Source organism: Leptopilina heterotoma, unplaced genomic scaffold (genome assembly GCF_015476425.1).
Source record: "Leptopilina heterotoma isolate Lh14 unplaced genomic scaffold, ASM1547642v1 Lhet_362, whole genome shotgun sequence".
Taxonomy (NCBI): domain Eukaryota; kingdom Metazoa; phylum Arthropoda; class Insecta; order Hymenoptera; family Figitidae; genus Leptopilina; species Leptopilina heterotoma.
The window spans coordinates 2,125,725-2,148,188 of NW_025111043.1; the positions used below are offsets into that span (position 1 = coordinate 2,125,725).

The window sequence follows — 22,464 nt, forward strand, 5'->3', positions numbered from 1 at the left end:
TGTATAGCTAGATAAGCTTAAGACGAGTGTATAAACCAAATAAAAATAAAAAATAAATAGTTTGTAACATAACTGTTTTTTTTTAAAACAGTCAATCTTTATTCTATTGTTTAAAATAAATATTACAACTTTTTGTAATTTACTATTTTTTTAATTGTAGCCACATTCATTCGGAATAGAAAGCAATTTAGCGCAAATTAATTGGTTAATTTTTATAAGAGTTACATAAAATTTTCTAAGTGGGACATATATGTCCCGGAGGCATGTTAAAAGTTGTAGAGGAAAAGTTGCCCTACAATATTGATATATAAATATTTGCATCTAAGCGGATTATATTGTCTAAAAAAATCATTTTTGCAAAATTTAACCTTTCGCCCCAGTCTCCCCTACTTGAATTTTTATTGATGTAATATTTATGTAAACAGACCCGAGTCAAAATTTGAGCCCTATTTTCAGCCTACAATATAGGTTTTATTTAGGTTTTAGCAGTCACAACTGCTATTTCAAAGAGACTTATAACCGATTTCAGATTTGTAATTAACAAGCCCAAAAACATAAAAAGTACACAGGTTTTAAATTATGTGTTATTTAATTTAATATATTCCAATTTAATTTTAGTAAAGTATCCTACCAGAGCAAGCGTTGGAGAAAAAATTTGTTCTTTACTTGTACAAGATAAAAATGAGAGGAAAAGAGAAGTTCCTTGTATTTAATCTATAGTATCCGAATCTATTAAGTCATAAGTTAGAATGAGTTGTGTTGAATGTTGAGGCTGATTTAAAAGACACCTCTTCTCTCATATCCACATCCTTGCCATACAGACTCCAATGACATAAAAAGTCCAAAGAATGTCAGTGAGTAGTTTTACAGTGAAGGAGAGTGGGCAGAAGCGGCGAGGAACTCATGAGGTACTTGGCAAGACCACTCCTCGGAATACTAGTGGACGCGGTGATAAAAATCTCATTTTTTTGCGCTGCTTTTCTTGGCGTCACGTTCGCGGATAATAATCGTCGTAAGTGCGCGGGAACGACAAGTGAACGATGATATGCACTGGAAGAGAGATTCGCGCACGCTAAAACATACCAATTTCACTAAGATGCTTTGTATGCTACTGTACCAAAAATATCATTAATTAGATTACACAAAGAAGGACAAAGCGGATTTTCTGGGAAAAAATCTTTTTTTTACTTAAAACAAAGAAAAAGATTCAATAAAACTTTTTCTTTCGCAAATAATAAATACTATTTTGGAGCAGAATAGGAATATATATATCTTTTCTAGGAAATTAGTGAATTTTCGCTAATTCAGATTTAAAGAGTATTTCTTTTGGAACAAAAAAATTATTAATTTATATTAATAATACACTGAGAAAAATATATTTTTGGTACTGCCATGAATATGGCCAATTCTCACATATTATATTGGTGGATATGGAACAGCCATACAGTATTGCTGTTTCACCTATACACATACTCGTATGTCAGAATTGACAATATCATTTTTTTCAGTGTAACAAATGTTTCTATACAACATATCATATTTCATTGAGCAAAAATAGATAAAGCATTTTAAAGCAAGAAATACAATTGTTCGGAATAAGGCTTTGTTTTTTAAACAAAAAAGCATGTTTTATTGAACAGCGAATGCTTCTTTGGAACAAGAATCAATTTTTTTGAGTGAAAGCAGATTTTATGGAACAAAAAGAATGTTTCTTTCCAAGGAAGAATTACTTTTTTGAAAAAAAATGTATATAGGGGAAGTGCGCCGGTTGTGGGCACTCTCCGGTTGTGGGCACCCCTACGTAAACTTCGACGGCAAGCAGACTTTACTGAACTAAGTATTGCAAGTCGTAATCGTTGACAATACGGACTTTTCGTATTGATAACGAAACAAATATATGCATTTGTGTAATAGCTGTGAGCATAATAAAGAAAATTTGCATTAAATAAATAAAAAAGTAATTTTGTATTGTTTTCGAAGAGCAACATATGGGTGTAGATTCGTTCAGAAAAAAAGGGTTTAATTTTTTTTTTGCAGTGTTGTCATTATATTTTGTGATTTACCTTCGTGTTTAACCAAAATCCTGCATCACAAAATGTGTTGGTCTTTTTAAAAAATGACTTTCATTCCCGGTTGTGGGCACCTTTATGTTAAGGAAGCTCTACCATCTGACAATGATGAGGACTACTGTCTCATCTATCTAAACTTTCTGCCAAGGAAAGTGACAGCCGCAAACTCCATTAAATGCGATGAATATAGTCGTTCAGTGCATTCGAAGTGCGTTATGTTATGCATACTAGCTACTTCACATGCAAGCATTATGCTTTTGTTAGCGATGAGCATAGTGTGAAAACGTGTCATCATTTTTGTTCTTTATCCCGGCAAAGTCTCTTAAAATAAAGAAACTTTCATTTCTTCTTTATTTGTGTTGATTTCCTTTAATATTTTTCCATTTTTAGCGGATTTTTCAAGGGTGCCCACAACCGGGTACAAAATTTTTTTTGTCAAAAAATTCCCATTTCACTAAATTTCTAATAAAACTTTTTTATTTAAAGGAATCAATTTAATTCCTTCACTGACAGTCACCTTAGACCTCTAGCTTTAAATTCGTACACATATATTTGTATAATATGCACATGGAAAAATGTTATGAGGCAAAAACAAAAAGGTGCCCACAACCGGAACACTTCCCTTATATATATATATAAATATATGAAACAATACACGTTTTAAATTGAAAAAAAATGGTTAGAAATAAAAACAGTTCTTGATAGGAACATAAAATATTTCTTTGTCAAAAAGCCCACTTTATTTATTGAAAAAGATAAAAAGAAAAATGAATTTATTATTATTAGTATAAACAATAATAATGGTAATAATAATAATATATTGTCGCACTGTAAGTTGTTGCTTGAGATTGTATTTTATAAAAATATATAAAGGAGTTAGTTTTACAAAAGACAAGATCAACGGAGAGAAACGGTGCTTTGGTCGTTCACAGATGACGAATGAGGAGCACGAAGTGAAGGAGCGGTTTGCCATCATTTGTAGGTTATGGGAAAGGAGAGTGCTTAACAATCTGGGTCGTTTTGTATATTATACTATATATATGGGCAATTCCACGCAAGATTTACCTATGACCTTGAGAATTCGGTTAAACATATTTTTTTCTCAATCTATATGGAAAAAAAAGAAATACGTGTTTTTTTATTTTTGTTTAATCGCCCAAATTGTCGAGTTATGGATTTTCGAAATTTTGTATTTGTAACTGTAGACATATTTTCAGTAGCTTATAAGTCTGAAAATATTGAGTTTAGAAAAAACTTGTCAAGGAATGAAAGTTTTAGTTTTCTTTCAACTTTTAAGAAATGTAAAAAAAAATTTTTTTTTAAATTTTTTTTTTATAAACAAATTAATTTTTTTTTAACTTTGGACCCTTTTTTTTTTTAAATTTATTTATACCTTATAATATACAGAAGATTTTCCAAAAAGTTTTGGAGTGGGCCGACGCGTTTAATGAGTTGTACAAATTTTTCAAAAATCACGTGCAAGGTGCTCGCGTTTTACGAAACGCCTCACAATGGAATTTTTTTACAATTTACTTCTCAAAAAATGTCTACAGACTAAAATTTTCAATCGATTCGAGTGTTTTTTGTTTTAAATAAAAGGAGAACAATTTCTGAAAATATCTCTCCATGCAAACCTAAGAATCTTCAATTGTTTATAATTTTTTTTAAAAACAAAAAGTTAACAAATTAATTGTATAGTTTCCTTTAAAAATGAAAGATTATTTTCTTATTTTGCTACTACACATGTCCTAAATCAGATTCAATTAATATAATATACGACCACCAAATAAATAGTAAAACATAAAATAATTTATCTAAACTGTTATAAACAATATTAGTTAACAAATAGTTAACTTTGGTTCCTCTCCATTAAAAAAACTTTGTTCTTTCATATTCATATTTTACTTTAGGTTCATTTAATGAATACATCTCCCTTTCGTTAAAAAACAATTTTTAATTGTTATAAACAATAATAGTTAACAAATAATGAACTTTGGTTCCTCTGCACCAAAAAGAATTTTTTTCATAGTTTTCATTGAAGTTTATTACAAAGAATGTTTGTGTCAAAATAAAACAATAAACATTTTAATGTAAAATATATATTAATTGCATTTATTTTATTTTAATTAATTTTTTTATTTTAATTTTCAAAAACACAAGGAAAGAAAAATAACATTGAATACAAATTTATATAAATTAAATTGTTTATAGTTATTGAACAAACTATTTCATACGTTCACTATTTTTTAACATATATTCTTTGTAATAAACTTCAATGAAAACTATGAAAAAAATTCTTTTTGGTGCAGAGGAACCAAAATTCATTATTTGTTAACTATTATTATTTATAACAATTAAAAATTGTTTTTTAACGAAAGGGAGATGTATTCATTAAATGAACCTAAAGTAAAATATGAATATGAAAGAACAAAGTTTTTTTAATGGAGAGGAACCAAAGTTAACTATTTGTTAACTAATATTGTTTATAACATTTTATATAAATTATTTTATGTTTTACTATTTATTTGGTGGTCGTATATTATATTAATTGAATCTGATTTAGGACATGTGTAGTAGCAAAATAAGAAAATAATCTTTTATTTTTAAAGGAAACTACACAATTAATTTGTTAACTTTTTGTTTTTAAAAAAAATTATAAATAATTGAAGATTCTTAGGTTTGCATGGAGAGATATCTTCAGAAATTGTTTTCCTTTTATTTAAAACAAAAAACACTCGAATCGATTAAAAATTTTAGTCTGTAGACATTTTTTGAGAAGTAAATTGTAAAAAAATTCCATTGTGAGGCGTTTGTAGAACGCGAGCACCTTGCACGTGATTTTTGAAAATTTTGTACAACTCATTAAACGCGTGGGCCCACTCCAAAACTTTTTGGAAAATTTTCTGTATATTATAAGGTATAAATAAATTTAAAAAAAAGGGTCCAAAGTTAAAAAAAATTAATTTGTTTATAAAAAAAAAATTTTTTTTTAATAAAAAATTTAAAAAAAAATTTTTTTTTACATTTCTGAAAAGTTGAAAGAAAACTAAAACTTTCATTCCTTGACAAGTTTTTTCTAAACTCAATATTTTCAGACTTATAAGCTACTGAAAATATGTCTACAGTTACAAATCCAAAATTTCGAAAATCCATAACTCGACAATTTGGGCGATTAAACAAAAATAAAAAAACACGTATTTCTTTTTTTTCCATATAGATTGAGAAAAAAATATGTTTAACCGAATTCTCAAGGTCATAGGTAAATCTTGCGTGGAATTGCCCATATATATATATATATACACTACCATCCAAGAGAATCAGGACGATTACACGCGACTCTATGAAAAAACATGCCATCACTTTTTCAATCATATCTCGGAAATAAATTAAGATACAAAAACAACTTAATGATAGATCGTCCAACGTTCTTCCGGCAAGACGAAAAAGACTCAGGTGAATCCCTCCGAAATCACTAAAGAAAACTAACATGGATCCAGATAAATAAAAAATGATATATATCATTGGAAAGGTAACGAAACAAGCTTTCAGCGCATATAAATATCGAGCTTGTAAGTTCAAAACTAAGGGCTGGGTAGTTTGAAGAAGTTACATGTTCCAAAAATTCACATAATTTTTAGTCACAGAATGACGAAGCCCGGTCCTGCCGGCAGGACGCTTTTCGCTTTATTTAAGAGACTGCCTAGCCCAGGTTTATAAATTTAAAGACTCGATATTACATCATTAGAAAGCTTGTTTTATTACCTTTCCAACGATATATTTAGTTTTATATTTATCTGCTTCCATATTAATTTTATAGAGCAATTTCTAAGGGACTCGCGCCTGAGTATTACTCAGATATACTGAACAATATTAAAAATGAATTTTTTTTAATTGAACAATTAGGTTTCATTCTTTGAACGTTTCTGAAGAGAAAGAGACATGTCCGGTCAAAAAATATTGATTTTTGGGGATTTTACATTAAATTTACGAAAAATAGTATATTACATTATAAGGGCAGAAAGTTCGATATTCTCGCACCGCGGGAAATGATGCCCTCGGCTTCGCCTCGGGCATCATTTCCCGCGGTGCGAGAATTTCGAACTTTATGCCCATGTAATGTATACCATTTTTCTTTATATACGGTCGAAAGTACGCTTATTAATTCACTTATTAAAAATATTGCAATTTGACATCCTCAAATCGAACAGCCATGTTTTATTTTTGCTCCTCGCTTCAGCGCCTCTACCGGACATTCTCGAAGCTCTGATTTTTTCTCTTTCTCTCTCTTTCAGTCAAGGTTTTTTTTTTATGCCTGCCCCGACATTTGCAGCACGAGCGAAGCGAGTGCTTGCTGGTCGGGGGCAGGCATCGAAAAAAAACAAACAGAAGTACTTGCAACAACAAACAGAAGTAAAGAAATATTTAATTTTATACAAAATTTTTCTTTATTTTAATATTATAAATGAATAACAATTCTTTCTTACAAGTTTATATCTACTCGTAGTACCGCTTTTAATAGAGCAATTAATTTCGACGATATTTAACTGAATAATTTTTCAAGTGTTCATGAAGAATAAAAATTGTTTGTGATATTCCCGTGAAATACACAGTTTTCATATTTTACACATGAATTTTTGCCGAAAGTTGAATTTATATCCTTATTAATTTCTACTCGTTGACCAGATGAAGATTGCAAAGTCTGTCCAACTGCACTAGCTTTACCTGCTGAAATTTTAAGTATTTTTTTCGGTGGTTCATTTGGTGGTCCCTGAAATGATACTCTAACTGGTGGTTTAGAGGTAAAATGTTGAGCTGGTTTTGGTTGGTTATGGTTTGGCACGAGGATTTTATTGTTATTTGCAGTTGTAAATTGAGGTGTCAATGAGCAAGGTTCCTTTGATTCATTTAATTGATCTATTAAATTTAGTTCCTGCTCAGTAACCTCAAAATTCTCAAAAAAATCATCCAAATCTGCTTCTGCAGATTTATCATTTTTATTCTGAATGATTATTTTATTTGAACTGTTTTTGCTCGTCGATGGTTTAACCTGAGCAGCTTCATGAATTATGCGTTCAAAAATTTGTTGCCTATTTGTCATCGAATTTTCTACATAACCTGTAAATAAGTAAATTTTTAATAAATAAGTTATTTAATAAAAAAAGTACTGTATAAATATCTAGTGAAGAATCAAATTCGAGTTTATATATATTAATTAAACAAATAAATAAATTACCTTCTGCGATATTGCTTGATGTCCATCCTCCTAGTTGCCTAAGCAACGTAACACTGGCACCTGAATTAGCTAAAAGAGTAGCTGATGTTCTCCGAAAACAGTGTCCAGTATAAAGTTTTGAATTTGGCAATTTCAAATATTCAGCTATAAGCTGAGGAATTTCTCCAAATTTGTTTCGGCCAATAACTTGACGAATACATTTTCCTTTATTATATTGGACAAAAAATCGATCCGTAAATTCGTCATTTGGTCTCAACGAAGAGTAGCTATTAACTTTGTCGTAAAACATTTCGCCAACTATAAATTGGCGAGGTTTATCATTTTTGGTATCGGTAATTGACACAAGGTACTTGTTGCCTAGATTCTCGATGTCCTGCACCTTAAGGTTTTTCATTTCGTCGCACCTGAGCGCTCCGCAAATTCCAAATATTAGAATAACCTTGAAAAAATTTTAAATGTAAGAATTCAAATTCATAGTATAAATAATTAAAGTAAACATAAATAATAATAATTTATAAATAAAGTAAACTATAAAATGAAGTAAACAAATAATAATAATAATAATAATAATAATAATAATAATAAAAATAATAATAATAATAATAATAATAATAATAATAATAATAATAATAATAATAATAATAATTTATAAATAAAGTAAACATAAAATAAACATAAATAAAGGTAATAACCTTTACACCTAAATAAATGTGGTCTGATGCACTTTTCATGAATTCCATTACTTCTGTCCATTTGAATACTGCCGATTTTTTAGGTTTATACCCTTTACGATTCTGTTTAATTAAACTTTTTAAATTTTGAAATTTGCTGATGTCTACGTTGTCTTTCGTATTTAGTGTTTTTTTTAACATGGAAAATATGCTCCAAAGGGTCGTCGGTTTTAATTTGGCAATTAATTCTTTGAAATAAACAATTAAGTTTGTTTCGTGAGAATCTGATAGAGAACTTTTGTGTTCTCTCTGCCACGTTTTGTAGGTCTCATAAACAAGTAAATACCTATCCCCGGACTTTTTTGGCAAAGTTGCAGTCTGTACTATTAGTTGTGCTTCTGCATCAAAATCGCGCAAAACTTCTTCCTCATCTGAAGATTCATCAGATGTGAATTGTTGATCCATTTTTTTATTATTTACTTTCAATTAATGAAGAAAATGTGAGGTTAAGTGTCAAAAAACAATCTCGCGCTGCGTACAAACAACGAATTACCGACAGTATAGCCTACAAAATTTTTTTGCTCCCGCTGTGATAGATGGCGTGCTAGTAAAACCATCAATGCACAAATTTTAAGCTTTCTGCTGCGATCTTGATGCGGGAAATACGTACTTTCGACCGAGGTATGAAGAAAATGTTTTTTTCACTGTTTAAAAACATAGCAAGTTTGAAGGCTTTGAAAAATGGTTTAAACTATTATTTTAAAAAGTCAAAAATATGGATTTTTTCGTCTTTTCGTCTACTTTAATCCCAAGGAGTGCCAGAAAAGAAAAGTTGAATTCCCTTTTTTTAAAAGCCTTTTTTTCGGAACATCCTTCCGGCAGGACGGGCGTTTGGACGATTTATCATTAAATACGGTTAGAAAGCTGATTAAATTTTGCGTAAAATAAGCCGTCTTTGAAGTCATTTCGTTAATTATGTTTTGAGTTGTAGAGTGAGAAAGAAATAAGAAAAATTATCAAATTTTCTTATTTTTGTCTCTTGACTTCAACTTTTTCAAAAATCTAAAAAAATTTTCAGCTTTAAAATAAGCCTTCGAAAATTAAAAAAGATTAATCCGTCTTCGATATATCATTAAAAATGTGAAGTCATGTTTCGACCGATTAATGCATTAAAATTCAACTCTGACAACTCGATTCTGGCTTCGCGCGGCTGCGAATGAGAGAGAAAGCAGGGACGAATTCATGCAGGGGAACGATGAACTTTTGAGTTTCTTTATATTACTCGTGAAACATCATTATTTATTATTCTCTAGCAAAAATCCTTCCCTGTTTTCTCTCCCATTCGCAGCCATCCGAAGCTAGAATCAAGTTTTCACAGTTAAATTCCAATGCACCAATCGTCGAAACTCGGCTTCACACTTTTAACCCCTTGGCTGTCAACGAGATTTCCACTGTTTGGGCCAAAAGTGTGTTAAAAAAATTTTTAATGGATTTTTATGAAACTCGGTACCCTAAGGTTTCTGGGGTCGCTGATTACGAATCTGACATCAGTTTTTCGAAATTTAAAATGGCGGATCCAAGATGGCAGAATTTTGTCAAAATTCGTCGAATTTGCTTGAAACTTGTTACTCGGAGGTTTTAAGGGTCGCTGATTACGAATCTAACATTATTTTTCCAAAATTCAAAATGGCGCATCCAATATGGCGGACAACGAAATAAAAAATTGATAAGATTGGCTTGAAACTGAATACTTGGGGATTTTCAGGGTCGCTGATTACGAATCTAAAATCAGTTTTTCAAAATTCAAAATATATGGTTCAATATGGCGGAAATTTTTTTTAAATTCATTGAATTTGTTTGAAACTGGTTAATCTGACATCAGTATGATAATTTTTGGTGAAATCAAATTTCGATAAATACCTTAAAAAATAATGACAAATTCGTAATCAGCGACCCTAAAAACTCCCGAGTATTCAGTTTCAAGCCATTATAATTAATTTTTTATTTTGTCGTGCGCCATATTGGATCCGCCATTTTGAATTTTAGAAAACTAATGTTAGATTCGTAATCAGCGACCCTTAAAACCCCCGAGTAACAAGTTTCAAGCAAATTCGACGAATTTTGAAAAATTTCCGCCATCTTGGATCCGCCATTTTGAATTTAGAAAAACTGATGTCAGATTCGTAATCAGCGACCCCAAAAACCCCCGAGTACTACGTTTCAAGTCAATCTGATCAATTTTTTATTTTATTGTTCGCCATATTGGATCCGCCATTTTGAATTTTGGAAAACGAATGTCATATTCGTAATCAGCGACCTCGAAAACCCCCGAGTAACCGGTTTCAGGAACATGTAAGAAGTTTTTAATCACTTTTTTTAAGTAGCGCATACATGCGTCATGAACCACTTTTGGCCAGTTTAGTTTTGCGCATATATGCGTCAGCGACAGTCAACGGGTTAATAATATATCGAAGACGGATTAACCTTTTTTAATTTTCGAAAGCTTATTTTAAAGCTGAAATTCGGAAGAAGATTTCTGTGTTTTTAGAAAAATTTTATCTAAATTTTCCTAGATTTTTGAAAAAGTTGAAGTCAAGAGACAAAAATGAGAAAATTTGATAATTTTTCTTATTTCTTTCTCACTATACAACCAAAACATAATTAACAAAATGACTTCAAAGACGGCTTATTTTATGCAAAATTTAATCAGCTTTCTAACTGTTAAATTCGTAAATTTCGTTGACTACAAGGAAGGGTGCATTAAATAAATGACAAGAAAACACATAGATATACAGAAACGCCTTTTGGTTTTATTTTAAATGTCCACTTATTACAACGTCGAAAAGAAAACTGAGGTTTTTCAACCAGAAATATGTATATTGACGAAAGGAGGGGATTTTTATTGTGCCTGAGTCCCTTCTCCACCGGTAAGTGAACAGCTCGACCGAGTCCCAGGCCATCCTTTTGTTTTCACCCTTCTTATCTTTATGGCCTACTCGTCTACCGAGTACCTGCTCCCCACTCTGTGCTCAATTTTGCTTTTCATAACAGTTTCGAACACAGAGCCTTCCAATTTTAAGTTTTAATCAACGCTTAAAAAATAGAAGGTACCTTTTCCTTGTTTTCACAATCTCTAGAAAACTCCAACCTGAGTTCCAAGCACACAATCCCCTACCCCGTCCCACACATTTCTAGTTTACAATTATTACAATTATTTTCAACGAAACAATACATTTTCTTTGGCCATTTACTCGAGTATTTAAAGAAGGAAAAGAAATACAAATAATTTATACTAACCGTATTTAAGTTTTTTTCGTATCTCCTTTTATTTCCGAGATATGATTGAAAAAGTGATGGCATGTTTTTTCATAGAGTCGTTTGTAATCATCCTGATACTCGTGGACGGTAGTGTACTCCTCAAAGTGGTACCAAACTCAAGTTTACTTTGAATATAACAATGCTTTCGAAAAGATGTAAAAGACACATGTTCTTATATATTGAATGTGCCGACAATATTTTAAACATCCTTCATTTTAAACAATTCATTCCATAAATATTGCGCTGAGATAAAAAATCAATTTTTCCATTTTTTATTAACCCTTGGGCGGGCAAGCGGGGTCCACTGGACCCCGCGAGTATGTATTTTTCCAATTTCTCCGAATCCGTATGAAAGAATGAGTTTATCCTAGAAATTCTGTTAAATATACTAAAAATACATCCAAATACTTTTACAGTTTTCATATTCCAATTGTACATGATGCTACATGGATGTTTAAACTTTTAACCGGCACGAACGGGCAAGCGGGGTCCAGTGGACCCCGCATTGTCATAAGCATAACAAAATTGCAATAACGTACACGGTAAAAAATATACTATGTGGACTACAGTACCACTTAGTGGAATAGACCAAATTTACAAATTGTGATATTAACAAATAACAAAATAGTGTTTTTATTTTAAGAAATTTGAGCCTACACCAAAAAATTCTGCCTTGCACTACGAACGGTGTGTGTTGTTTTTCCCAGGGTATTTTGAAAATATAGATGTTTGTTAAAATTAAAATCTTAATCATCTTTTTTATATTTTAATGCATTTAAATTCATAATATAATAAAAAGAAAACAAAATATACAAATATCTATGTTTTAAGGAGTTATACCTGTTTGGAGGCTTAAAAAAAGGTGTTTTTCAAAAATTTTTATAAGTACAGTTTAAAATTATTGTTGGCAACATCGGCTTTTTAAATAAAAAAAAATTTTTTTATAAACTACATAAGATTATCTAGTGAAAATTTTAATCATGTGTACATGATTATAATTTTAGAATTTTTTTTAGAAGAATTGTGATACTTGCAAAAAAATCGCATTTTTTCACCCAAAAAAATCTACTTTAATTCTTCATAAAAAAATCCTGTTTATCAATTTTAAAAATTGTGTGTAAAAGTAGTGTTTAAGTAGCTAAAGTTAAATTTTCAGGCCAATCGGACGAAAATTTTTCGAGTTCTACTGCTCTCCGATTTGCAAAACATGGTTAAATACGCGTTTGAAGTTTAAATGTTCTATTTTGACACTCCGGAATTGATCCAGAAAAATTAAATTTAAGAAATAATTCAAATTGTTTTCATGCAAGGACGTTTTTGATTATCAATCTAGGAGTATCATAGTATATTTTAAGCCAATAAAAAAAACATTGTTTTAAAAAAAATGCATTTGAAATTAAAATTTTCTATTTTTACAATTTAGAATTTCTCCAGAAAACATAATTTTAAAGACATTTCAAAGTTGTTTTCATGCAAAGACTTAATAGATTATTAATCTAAGAATGTTACAGTATATTTTAAGCCAATAAAGAAAAAATCGACAAACAAAAAATGCCAAATAGGTATAACCCCGTAAGCATTTTTAAAGCGGGGTCCAATGGACCTCGCTTGCCCGCTTACGTACTTTTTTTAGCTTGCCCGCCCAAGGGTTAATATCGAAAATAAACATTTTAACTTCTTTCAAATATGCGTATTAGTGAAAAGTGAGACAATAATTGACATTTGTAGGAATATTTAGTATTTTTTTAGTAAAATATTATCATTTGCTTTAGAACTAGTAATGTTATAACATATTTGTTTGTTTAAACAGGGTGTCTACTAGCCTAAAAAACTTTCTCTGACTTCTAAGTGTTTTAGACCATTTAATTTTTTTCACAGTTTTAAATTAAAGGTAGTAATTTTAAAACTTAAGAAACAAATTTTTATTTAATGAATGAATATAAAGTGAACATTTTTTAAAATAAATAATCTTATCATAATAAGAAAAACAAAGACATTCTTCTCTTCAGTGAGTCAAATTAGTAATAGTTTTAACATTAAAAAATTCAAATGTCACATCAAATATTTGTCAAAAAATAAAATAAAAACGAAAATAGTATCCACACAGTGGAGCCATATAGAATAAAAAACAATAAATAATCCAAAAAGTAAATAACACATATATAAGGCATTCCATTTCAAACCGTTCCACCGACAAAAAAACAATCACAAGGAGAGCGATTTTCTACTAAATATAATTATTTAAAAATTTAATTATTTGTAACATATTATACACTGAATCGAAAGAGAATTCCATAAACTTTTTAATGCTATTTTTATTTTTTTAAATTTCTCTCAATTTCGTAGAGAAATACCTGTTTGAAAGTTTAAACTCTTAATATCTCAAAACACCCCCCCCGTCGATTTTTATCAAAATTATATGAAAATAAAGCTTAACTTTTCTAGTTTCCATTCCCGTATAATATATTATGGACATTTAATGGGATTAATAGAAAAAAAATTGTTTAAAAAATGTGTTTTTGAAAAATTTGACATATGGTACGAAGTTGATGGTTAGTTAGGATTCAACTTCGTACCATAAGTAAAATTTTTCAAAAACATATTTTTTAAACAATTTTTTTTCTATTAATCCCATTAAATGTCCATAATATATTATACACGGAGAAAAATGGTGCTGAGTTTCAAGTAAAAGTTCCTATGGAATAGTAATAATTCTACTTTTATATTAAAAATTACTATTCATAGTAAAATGTACTTCGCATGAAGTAAAAATTACTATTTCTGGTAGTAAAAATTACTAATAGTAATTATTACAGTAGTCACGTTTAAAAATTGCTTTAAGAATTTTAATTTTTACATCGTCATTGTAAATTTTATTAAATTTTGTATTACTTTTTACATTCGATATGTTGAGAATATTACTTGTAGAAATTCTAATAATTAATACTGCGGAAAATAAAGATTGCTTCTGCAAGAAGCAACTTTTACTATTGCAGAACAAACTTTTTACTCGTAAAAGTAGTAATCCGTACCACTACTGTTACACACCTATGTGTGTGATCACGTCACTACTGTCATGCGCAGCGACCGTAACCAACATTTCTAGGTTACAAGAAGCACGTGTAGCACGGTTCAGTTTTTTGGACAATTTTGTTTATATCAGTGGTGCGATCATTAATTGCTATATGCATTTTAATTATTTATCAATTTCCAAAGTATGCAATTCATGTATAATCACTTTAAAATTAGTTAATTAATTTTTAATGAATTACTAATTAATTAATAAAAATATATAAATAAATAAAATCATTAACATTATAATCTAATAATTTAATAATTAAAATAAGTACCTAATTTTAAATTAATAATACTGTTTATTATTATTATTATTATAAATGTTTATATTTTAATTCAGTAACTTATCTAAATAAATATAATTTATGATTCACTTTATCGAAAAGAGATATATACGGGTAACATGAAATTTTCTCCATAGCGATTGCGTAGCCGAGAGGCTTAGTATAAATGCGTGCGATTTTAGGTTGCGTTAGATATAAGTTAGGTAGGGTTCGAAACTGTATAGATGTTAAGATTTTCCGATATGTTAAGTTGTTAATTGTAAATAAGAATGTGAAAAAAAAGTAAAACTTATGAATAATGAATAATAATACACATGCAGAGTGTTAATTACTTGAAAAAATATTTTTTGAACGCACTGATTATTTTATTTTAATTTATTAAAATAAAACGAGACAATATAGCTCTCTACACCAGCATTTTTTTTCGTCACGGCGTGGACAGACGCGCAGGCGCGCCGGCATTCGTTTCGCCCGTCGGTGTGAGGCGCGTCATTGTGTGGGTACGGATTACTACTTTTACGAGTAAAAATCTTTACCGAAATAGTAATAATTGCTCTGATTCGTAATAAAAGTTGCTTCGCTCAGAGTATTAATTGCTCGGGACATTTTAAATATTACTCGGCTTTTAATAAAATTTAGATTCCTTGAAGTAAATTATACTTTTTCAAAAAAGTAAAAATCGTTTGAATACGAAGCAAAAGTTACTATTTTTCGAGCAGTTTCAAAATTACTACTTAAAAGTAGTAATTTTTCATCGAAAATAGTATAATTATTACTATTTATTTTTCTCCGTGTACGGGAATGGAAACTAGAAAAGTTAAGCTTTATTTTCATATAATTTTGATAAAAATCGACGGGGGGGGGGGGTGTTTTGAGATATTAAGAGTTTAAACTTTCAAACAGGAATTTCTCTACGAAATTGAGAGAAATTTTAAGAAATAAAAATAGCATTAGAAAGTTCATGAAATTCTCTTTCGATTCAGTGTATAATATGTTACAAATAGAGGCATTTCACGTCAGAAATATCATGATTTGCAAAGGGTATGCCGATTTTCGCAAAACTTCGTGGGATTATAGTTCTATATAAGAGACTTCTTTCCCCCAAATTTTTTTTTAAAAAAATCAAAATGGTTGAAGACACGCCATTTTGAATTTTAATATTAATTTTATAAAATTTTGAATATCTCGGAATATTGTTTATGGATTTTTACGAAATTTACACATCTTTCAGGTAAAAGTATGTACTTTAAAATGCAAATAAAGTTAATAAAAAAAAATTCATTTTTAAATAAAAAAATTGAAAAAAGTTTTTTAAAACAATTTTTTGTTTATTTACTCCTCTCTGAGAAAAATGTTATTAACATATTTGAATTCCTTATGAATTCACCTTTAATTTCATAAAAAAAATTGATTGAGACTCAACTAGTTCCGGAGATATTAAGGGACCATCCATAAACCACGTAGCCTGCTTTGGGGGGGAGGGGGTTCGGTAATGTGCTACGTTAGACCACATGGGGGGAGGGAGGGTTTTGAGTCTGAGCAACGTAGCTTTGTATTTTTATTTGACATACATTTTTTTGAAATTACGCGGGCAGCTCGAAAGTCAATTCCAGAGATATATGTGGACGTCCACATGAAAAGGGCCCATTTTGGCACTATTGGAGTTATCTATATGGGCGTATTCCTGGCAAAATTTGGAAAATTTTGAGTGGTCTTAGAACTTTTTTGGTTAAAAATTCGCTGAGTTACGGAATTTAAAAGTTTAGAACGCCAAAAACCTCATTTCGAGAAAAGCGGTTACCTTGAAGATAAAAAACCAACAGGTTTTAAATTTTTAAAACCATCCCCCCCTCTTAATTTTGAAAATACGAAAAACTTTTTTTTTCTAAAAAGGACAGTTTTTCTATTAAAGAACCATTTTTTTACAAGATTAATGATTAGGTACAATTTTATTGTGTCATTTGAAGAAAAAGAATAGATATTAGATAACTTATTTAAAAATTTTTGACAGTTTCTATTATGAAAAAATTAACGTAATATCCAAATTTTCATTTCGACAATTACGAAAAAAAGACTCTAACATCAATATCACTGGTTCTTCTGGAAAGTTATTCAGATAAGAATTGTTTACAGTCCAGGACACCTTAAAGATGAAAAATCAAGAGATTTTAAATTTTTTCCACACCACCATTTTTTAAAATACGGATTACTTTTGCAAATGACCGCCAAAATGGGCCCTTTTCATTTTTCTAAAGAACCAATGAAATCAAACAGTTAAATTATCGATAAATTAATGAAAACCGCATAATTCGACTTGTTAAAACATGTAGATTGATAATAAAAAATTTTTAAAAATTAAGATTTTGCTCCAAAATTACTAAATTGCGATTATCTCGAAAACTAGAACCGACAATATAGGCCCTTTTCATGTGGAATAAATATACTATAAATATATATATATATATATATATATATATGGGGCATTCTTTATGAACGGGAGACCCCTATCCCCCAAAATTGATTTTGAGCTAGAGACTTGAAATAAAGCTTAAAATTTAGCTCAATTAGTCTACTTTTCATTGCAAAGTGGCCAAAAAAAAAAATTCAAAATGGCCGATTTAATATGGCCGAAAATGTATTAAAAATACATAAAATTTATTTTAATTTTTAATGCAAATCAATTTTAGATTGATAGAAAAAGTTGTACGAGGTTCTAAAAGTTAGCTAGTCACTTTTCTCACAAAAAGCAATATTAAAAATTTTTAAATCCAAGATGGCGACTCCAATATGGCGGAATAATTCTCAAAACTGCTCAAATTCATTAACAATTTCTTACTCAGGGGTTTTCGAGGGTGCTCAACACGAATCTGTTATCTAAAAATATAATATATTATAACTGTTAGTGATTAACTCCTAAAACTCACCCTTAATTGATACTTTCATCCCTTAAAAACCGTTACATATTTTTTTAAAATTAAAATTTTTATTTAGTTTGATTAGTAGGCGAATACGATTTTTCGGACCACAAGTAATGATATTACGTAATAACCCGATATAATCATCCCCTAAAAATCACCCTTAATTCATACTTTCATCCCTGAAAAACCGTTACATATTTTTTCAAAATTAAAATTTTTATTTAGTTTCATTAGTAAGTGAATACGATTTTTCGGACCACAAGTAATGATATTACGTAATAACCCGATATAATCATCCCCTAAAAATCACCCTTAATTCATACTTTGATACCTTAGAACCTTGACATACTTTTTTGAATGTCATAATTTTTTTGCGCTTTATTATCAGCTGCTTTTTTTTTGTTTAACTACTAATGATATTACGAGATAATCAAACATGAGTAACTCATGTTAACAAATACAATTATAATTATTATGCTTGTTTATAACAATGTTAATTTATTATTGATTTACATCAGTTTTTCAGCTGTGATAATTTTTATAGAAATTTCTTATAAGTTTGATTAAATGTTATTTTAAATGTAATTTAAATTTACCGCCAAATTTTGTTTCCTAAAACTGACGCTAGGTGGATGTCTTTCTCACAAGAAAAACGACATTTAGAGTATATATAAAGAGCGTGCTAAATGTGAAGTTATCTTTTACATATGAATGGTTGCGTTTCACTGTTCATATCTAAATAATAGTGCAGGTTTGTAGTTTTTTTATTTTTCTATGTATATCGCTTTTATTTTTTCAGGAATTTTTTTTTTATTTTTTTTCTTCATATCTTTTTCATGCTAAATTTGCTGAATTTGAATATTGATAAATAAAAATGTCAAATAAGGATAACTTTCATAGAGACCGATGTTGCAATCCTTTTGAAGCCTTTGGTGTTTCTAACCACAAAGGTAAAGATTTGCGAAAAATATCGGTAGGTATGAAACGAAAATTTCCTGAGCTTCCTGATTCAGTAAAAGTATGTTGGGAATGTAGACGAAAAAATCATGATTCTGAAATCCATTTAAAAAATTCTGAAGCGTCAGTTCATCAATCAAATGAAATGGACGTAAGCGCAAATTTGGATGATAACAATATAAAACCAGTGATTGTTTTCTCAGAAAGAGAAACTGAATTAGAAGAAATGATGTCTGATTTGAAAGAGAAATTTTTAAGTTTGCCAAGTAGTGATCCTTTAAAGTTACGCATTCTTACAATACTTCCAAAATCATGGAGTGCTAACAAAATTTCGGAAGAATTTGGATGCAGTTGGCAGTTAGCTAAAAAGGCTATAAATCTTAGAATTTCTAAAGGCATTTTGGGTGAGACTACAGCAAAAGCTGGTAAAGCATTACCTTCATCAACTGTTCAAAATATTGTAGATTTTTACAATAGTGATGAAAATAGTAGGGTAATGGCTGGGAAAAAAGATGTAGTCTCTGTGAAAGATAAAAACGGAAGTTCTGTAAAACAAAAACGTCTTCTTCTTTTAGATTTGAAGGGACTTTTTTGTTTATACAAAAAAAGCAATGAAAATTTTTCTGTAAGTTTCAGCAAATTTGCCCAGCTTCGTCCGAAAGAATGTGTTCTTGCTGGAGGCAGTGGAACTCATTCTGTTTGTGTATGCACTGTACATCAAAATTTCAAGTTACTGTTGGATGCAATTGATGTAAAGAAACTTACTGAACATTTAAAAAATCCAGTTGAAAATTATAAAGATTGTTTAAAGCAAATTACTTGCAAAAATCCAACTGAAAATTGCTTTCTTACTACTTGTTCTGAATGTCCAAGTATTGACGACTTTTCACAATTCTTACAACAACTACTTACCGAGAAGAATATCCAACATGTACAATTTAGTGCATGGACTTCCACAGACAGATCGACACTACAAACACGCATCGTGACCATTGCAGAATATATAGAAGAATTTAGGAATAAACTGTTACTTCTAAAACCTCACTCATTTATATCAAAGCAGCAGTCGCAATATTTTAGCGAGAAGAAAAACAATTTAAATGATGGTGAAGTTCTAGTGGTTTTAGATTTTGCTGAAAACTACAAATACGTTGCTCAAGATGCTTCTCAAGCGTTTCATTTTAATAACTCGCAATGTACAGTATTTCCTGTTGTGTACTACTACAAAATTGATGGCGAAATTAAGCACAAAAGTCTCGTATTTTTATCAGAAAGTACCCGACATGATACTGCGGCTGTTTATACAATGCAGAAAATGTTAATCCCTTATTTAAAAGAAAACCACAATGTAAAGAAAGTAATTTATTCTAGCGATGGTGCCAAGCAACATTTTAAAAACAAATTTCAAATGATTAACTTGGTCCATCATAAACAAGACTTCGGAGTACCAGCTGAATGGCATGTTCATGCAACTGCGCATGGAAAAGGAGCTTCAGATGGTATTGGAGCTACATTCAAAAGAGAAGCTGCACGAAACAGTCTTCTGTGTAAACCATCCGAAGCAATTTTATCACATGAAAAACTTGTTCATTGGGGTAAAAATTATTTCACAACTATTAAAGTATTTTATTACAGTCGCAAAATGCATGAGACCGCAGACAGATTTCTTAAAAAAAGGTTTAACGAGGCTCCACCAGTTCCAGAAATATTAAAAAACCATTGTTTTATTGTCAGTGAAAACAAAAAACTATTAATAAAAAGATATTCTAATGCTCTGACAGGTAACACACTAAACTATTTAGCGAAATAAATTGGCATTTGAAAAACATGTGGACTGTGATCCTTCCTTACCTTTGCTGGTCAGGCTGAAACTAGTCTTGCCTTAATTGTCCGGACTGTGATCCTTCCTTACCTTTGCTGGTCGGGCTGAAACTAGTCTTGCCTTAATTGTCCGGACTGTGATCCTTTCTTACCTTTACTGGTCGGGCTGAAACTAGTCTTGCCTTAATTGTCCGGACTGTGATCCTTCCTTACCTTTGCTGGTCGGGCTGAAACTAGTCTTGCCTTAATTGTCCGGACTGTGATCCTTTCTTACCTTTACTGGTCGGGCTGAAACTAGTCTTGCCTTAATTGTCCGGACTGTGATCCTTCCTTACCTTTGCTGGTCGGGCTGAAACTAGTCTTGCCTTAATTGTCCGGACTGTGATCCTCCCTTACTTTTGCTGGTCGGGCTGAAACTAGTCTTGCATTAATTGTCTGGACAGTGATCCTTCCTTACCTTTGCTGGTCAGGCTGAAACTAGTCTTGCATTAATTGTCTGGACAGTGATCCTTCCTTACCTTTGCTGGTCGGGCTGAAAATAGTCTTGCCTTAATTGTCCGGACTGTGATCCTTCCTTACCTTTACTGGTCGGGCTGAAACTAGTCTTGCCTTAATTGTCTGGACTGTGATCCTCCCTTACCTTTGCTGGTCGGGCTGAAACTAGTCTTGCATTAATTGTCTGGACAGTGATCCTTCCTTACCTTTGCTGGTCGGGCTGAAACTAGTCTTGCCTTAATTGTCCGGACTGTGATCCTTCCTTACCTTTACTGGTCGGGCTGAAACTAGTCTTGCCTTAATTGTCTGGACTGTGATCCTCCCTTACCTTTGCTGGTCGGGCTGAAACTAGTCTTGCATTAATTGTCTGGACAGTGATCCTTCCTTACCTTTGCTGGTCGGGCTGAAACTAGTCTTGCCTTAATTGTCCGGACTGTGATCCTTCCTTACCTTTACTGGTCGGGCTGAAACTAGTCTTGCCTTAATTGTCCGGACTGTGATCCTTCCTTACCTTTACTGGTCGGGCTGAAACTAGTCTTGCCTTAATTGTCTGGACTGTGATCCTCCCTTACCTTTGCTGGTCGGGCTGAAACTAGTCTTGCATTAATTGTCCGGACTGTGATCCTTCCTTACCTTTGCTGGTCGGGCTGAAACTAGTCTTGCCTTAATTGTCCGGACTGTGATCCTTCCTTACCTTTGCTGGTCGGGCTGAAACTAGTCTTGCCTAAAATGTCTGGACTGTGTTATACTGTGATAAAATCTTACCTTTGTTGGTCGGTCTAAAAGTAGTTTTACCTTAAATATTTGTAATTTGATTTTATAAAATCTGTACGCTTTATTGTAGTTGTTTTTGTAATGTAACTTTTAATTTATATTTAGCTATTAGAAAACTCTTATTTTATCAGTTTTAAGAGATTAAATCGGACATTTTGAATTTTTTTTGGCCACTTTGCAATGAAAAGTAGACTAATTGAGCTAAATTTTGAGCTTTATTACAAGTCTCCAGCTCAAAACCAATTTTAGGGGGATAGGGGTCTCCTGTTCACAAAGAATGCACCCAAATCAATAATAAATTAACATTGTTATAAACAAGCATAATAATTATAATTGTATTTGTTAACATGAGTTACTCATGTTTGATTATCTCGTAATATCATTAGTAGTTAAACAAAAAAAAGCAGCTGATAATAAAGCGCAAAAAAATTATGACATTCAAAAAAGTATGTCAAGGTTCTAAGGTATCAAAGTATGAATTAAGGGTGATTTTTAGGGGATGATTATATCGGGTTATTACGTAATATCATTACTTGTGGTCCGAAAAATCGTATTCACTTACTAATGAAACTAAATAAAAATTTTAATTTTGAAAAAATATGTAACGGTTTTTCAGGGATGAAAGTATGAATTAAGGGTGATTTTTAGGGGATGATTATATCGGGTTATTACGTAATATCATTACTTGTGGTCCGAAAAATCGTATTCGCCTACTAATCAAACTAAATAAAAATTTTAATTTTAAAAAAATATGTAACGGTTTTTAAGGGATGAAAGTATCAATTAAGGGTGAGTTTTAGGAGTTAATCACTAACAGTTATAATATATTATATTTTTAGATAACAGATT

At 30.7% G+C, this 22,464-nt stretch overlaps 2 protein-coding genes across 2 annotated transcripts in view; both read right to left on the bottom strand.

The window, feature by feature from the left end:
• Positions 1-22,464, bottom strand: part of LOC122505686 — a 654,464-nt gene that overhangs the window by 387,918 nt on the left and 244,082 nt on the right. The window lies entirely within an intron of this gene.
• On the bottom strand, positions 6,492-7,715 carry LOC122505688. The gene is made up of 2 exons (XM_043617470.1): positions 7,303-7,715; positions 6,492-7,184 (listed from the first exon to the last, which is right to left on the bottom strand). The coding sequence occupies exons 1-2, from the start codon at positions 7,694-7,696 to the stop codon at positions 6,634-6,636; spliced, it is 945 nt and encodes a 314-aa protein (XP_043473405.1). The 5' UTR covers positions 7,697-7,715; the 3' UTR covers positions 6,492-6,633.